Here is a 4,609-nt window from a genome sequence, read left to right as displayed (position 1 = left end):
CCAGAAGGAATCTATTTAGCACGCAAGAATAAAGAAATTACATGAGTCTTTATAACTTGTACCCACATATCAAATAATCATGTTTAATAATGTTGTCCAATATTAGACATATGCGGTATGAGTATGACTACTAATTGCGATCTAACTTATGCTACTTAATGCATTTTATATATAGTTTATAACAGTTGGACAAGTACTAAACAAGTGATGGCTCTATTGTGAAAAAATTAGTACAAGGAATGATGATAAATGGGCTCCAAATATTTATAGAGAAACAACTTCAGTTCATATAAAAGTCAAATTGTTGTCATGATTCCATTAGTATTGTGGGAAAAACAAATGCAAGAAAGGGCAATACACTACAAGCATGATGATACAACGTATACAAAGCTTTATTAAACTTGAGGAGGGGAAAATAGATGGAGAGCAATAGAAGTTGCTCCGGACTCTAGGCAAACTTTTCTTCATAATCATCTTTATATTGATATTGATCTTCATCTTCATCTTCTTCGTCATCTGATTCCAAGCAATACCTAACGTCTGCATCTGAATCTAATTCTAAGTAATTCCTGGTGGCAATGGCCTCATCTGTACCTGATAGCAAGTAGTTTTTAAGGGCTTCACGGTAATCAGCAGGGTCGTGCCACCAAGTTGGTGTATCCAGAATGGCCTTCTGCAACCAATACTCGTCTTCCTCTTCTTTCTGAGCTGTCATGCTTTCATAGAGTTGTCCCCATTGATACATGGCATTTTTCAGTCGGACACTCTGGCTTCCCCCAAATAGATACTTGATATAGTCTCTAGCTAGCTTTGTGAGTTCCTCCCCAGTGAGAATATAAATGTACTGGAAAAAACAATTATATGTACGAAATGAGGAATGGCCTATGTCTTATTAACTTTATTAATCATGTCCAAGATGATTACTATCCCATCAGAAGTTTGCATATGGACATTTATTCCACACTCAAAAGCCTCATACACTCTAAAGTACTTCTGCAATTAGCTACTTCTATCATTAATTTACATTATAACTGTGCAACTTGGAAGGCTTCTTCCATTAATAATACACAAACACGATTATGATTTTTTTTTTCTCAAGTTACTTCCACTTAAACCTTTCTGCTTCCAGTTTTCATATTTCCCATTTTTGTGCACAAAATTAAAAAAAAAAATGCTTAAGAGTTGAGTTAATGAAAATCATTAACTTTTGTTGTGCACACATGACACACCAATATAGAGAGAGAGAGACAGACAGAGAGAGAGAGAGTACCAGAAATATAAAGCCAAGGGTCGCTAAAATCACTTGGATATTTTCTTCCCACATCCCAGCAAGGCTTTCTTCTTCTGATTCACCAGAGCCATCAGGGCCACCACCACTGTTCCCGCCTCCTGGTGGTTTCACTCCACCACCACCACTGTCATAATATACACCCTTTTCAATTTGGCGCCGTAATACATCCTCTATTGATGATTCTCCCTTAAATTTTCCAATAGCTTTCTCAATAGATTTCCATGGGGAATTCTGAGTACTTTTATAATGTCAGTAAAATGTGGAAATATCCCAACCAAAATATATATAACATAAAGGGTAGTTCTCTTTTACTTCCAACAGATTCATGATAGACAAAGTTAGTTACAATTTCATGGATGAGAGGTATTAAAAAAAAAGACAAAAGAGTTGCTTCTAGTCTATTCTTTGCAAACTGTTTAAACTATTGATAAGATATTTCTGATAAAACACAGCCTCCTCCAGCTTAGGTTCACCATTTGCTAACACATACTTCTTTAACTAAAATAGCAAATTTTCCTTATGGTCAGTCCATGATTCAACTCATAATAACTCGAGCATCAATCAAGACCAACAAATATATATGTTCAAGAGCTAAACAAGCATGCAGACTAAAAACAAATAAAATATTTTTTTACATCTAAGAGGCTTTCCTATAATAGAAAAATCTAGAGGTAATAAAAAAATGTAGAATTTTATACCCCAATTTAACTTGGGTTTTAAAAGGAGAACATTAAACCAAATTTTTCGATGCAACCAATATATTTGACATACATCCCAAGTGCAGTAATTTGGGTGGAGATTTATCTTTGTCAAAAATATCAGGTACCCCAAGTCTCATACATTACACTCCATCATTTCATAGAAGTATTATAAACATGTTTATGATAAACATTAATAAGTTATGACATAATCACAAACAACAAACTAAATTGTAACTCAAAAGTGCATACCTCATCATTTCCCATCATCCCTTTTCCACCGGCTAAGCAAATATGAAGAGGTTTCCGAGATTGTAAAATGGGCCAACATTTCGAGCTAAACGATTGTCTTGCTCTTAAGCTCAGTAGAACACAAGTGAGAGGACCAAAACTCTTTGGTATAACACATGGTTTAGATTGAAGCCGGTGCAACTGAGACATATTTTTCACACAAATCCCAGGCTGCCATGCTGTAACTTGTGCAATATTCATTTTTGTCAAACAGCTCAGCTAACACCAAGTTTCAAACATTACCCTATTGCATTTCACATAATCAGGCTTCAATTCAAATTGATTCAGTCAAAATATCTATACACTACCTATCACACTACTACACATGCAACAAGACATAATGACATATCTCCAGCATCATTTTATTGAATAGTTTTTTTTAAAAAAAAGCCACCCTCAACAACTTGCCAGCTTCAACAACCAAAAGTTCACAGAAAAACAGGAAATAATCATTAAATGGAAAAGAAATTCAAATTAAGAAATTAAAAAATATTTACAACTCTAAAGAGAAACATGAAGAAAATCAGAATCATGATAAGAACAAAAGGAACAGGAAAAAAATAAACTCGCATCATATTTAAAAATCAGAAGTCAAAACAGAAGAGTAAAAAGAAAACAAAGATTTAGAAGGAACCCATATTTACAAATCAGAACGTGCTCAAGAGAATGAAAAACTAAAGAGAGGATAATTGAAAATAAGAGGGACAGAATTGAGAAATAAGAGCACAAATAACAGAACTCAGCAATTAAATATCTATCAACTCTAAAAGAAACCAAACAGAACTGCATAATTGTGTTAAGCTCAGTCTGGAGAGTGCTAGGCACAGAACAAACAGAGACCAAAAACAATTGCAGGATATTTCATGCTAAGCTTGCATTTAAATGTGATAAGCACAAAAAAGAGTCAGGGACAAGCAACAGGCACACAAAAATCAACACAACCAGATTCAGAAGTATGAACCACAAAGTACTAGAAATATAAAATCAAATCAACTAACTAAAAACAACAAGGAAAACAGAACAGAAGCACATTAAAATAGCCACTAAAATGCCAAATAGCAAAGGAATTCAACCAAACAAAATAGAAGAAATTCAGAATCACCAGCCAAAGCCTTCAAAATTCCAAACTTGATAAATCCAGTAACCACAACGAAGGAGCATAGATAACAAAAAGTGAACTTAATCCAGATCATGTCAAACAAAATGATAAAAAAAAAGCGAAAAAGAAAAATGCAGAACCACCACCAAACAATAGCATAACAGTAACCTTAGGGCAGAAACAAAAATCAACATGAAACCTGAATTTAACAAGAAATACCCACATTTTCTTTTATCACCAGAACAGGAACAATACCCTCACAGAAAATAACGCACGAAATCACCAATACAACATGAAACTCAGAAATGCCAAAATAAAATCCAGAATGGAGTAGCAAGAAAATTACCAAAATTCCCAAAAATAAACTCAGAAGATAAACAGAACCAAACTCACAACCCAAATACACAAAAGCCCTAAATCAATTTTTCCAATTTGCCAAACAGAACAAAACTAAACCCTAGTCCCAAATATAAACAGAATTTAGCAACAAATTCGAGAAAGAAAGCATACCAGAAGGTGAGAGCAAGGTGAAGAAGATAGAAATTTCGCAAAAGTTTTGAAAACGAAGCAGGGGAAAGGACGAGGTTTAACATCGCAACAGAGGTTGGTGTCTACAAAGAGATTAGACTCTTGCTAAATACACATTCCTTTTTGCTATGTTCACCCCTTCCTTGACATTAAATTTGTTATTTCCAATTATACCCTTTTAACATTTTTCTACACATCCCCACCCATTATTGTTTTAAGGCTTAGTCTTAAATTTTTTTCAAATATTTAATTTTGTCTCTAATTTTTAGAAGATTCAAATTTTTAAAAGTGCAACAATTTTATCCTTATCATCATGTCCCTTAACATCATTAATGGAGGTGTCCTACATGGCATTTACATGGATTATTTTAATAATTTAATTATTGATGTGTAATATGTTTTTAAGAAAATATTTATTTTTTCGTTAAAAATTAAAATGATGTCATATATGCATTAAACGAGAGAGTTTTGAATTGTCGCACATGGTTAGTAACGAAATTAGTAAGTTGTGTCACAATGTGGTAGTTTTCATTATTCATTGAGAGAAAAGTGTGATAGAGATGAGGGTTCTTTGCGATTAGGGTTCCAGTGTTGTGATTCACTTGGGTTAGCATTATTGCTATTGTTTCTGTGGGTGGGGGGGGGGGGGTTGCTTCGAGGGGTCAGTGTTGGTCTGCGAACAGATTTTTGGGTTATATAGGG

General features: G+C 34.0%; 1 protein-coding gene across 1 annotated transcript; it reads right to left on the bottom strand.

Moving 5' to 3' along the window:
• Positions 1 to 263: 263 nt before the first annotated feature.
• Positions 264 to 3,935, bottom strand: LOC100807775 (uncharacterized). Its single transcript, NM_001255328.2, is given in 4 exon segments — positions 264 to 844; positions 1,271 to 1,522; positions 2,242 to 2,524; positions 3,890 to 3,935. Coding segments are annotated over 3 exon segments (897 nt in total). The 5' UTR covers positions 2,491 to 2,524; positions 3,890 to 3,935; the 3' UTR covers positions 264 to 448.
• Positions 3,936 to 4,609: the final 674 nt, after the last annotated feature.

The sequence above is a fragment of the Glycine max genome, chromosome 7, assembly GCF_000004515.6.
Source record: "Glycine max cultivar Williams 82 chromosome 7, Glycine_max_v4.0, whole genome shotgun sequence".
NCBI classification, from domain to species: Eukaryota; Viridiplantae; Streptophyta; class Magnoliopsida; order Fabales; family Fabaceae; genus Glycine; species Glycine max.
This window is presented reverse-complemented; position numbering and strand designations above follow the sequence as displayed.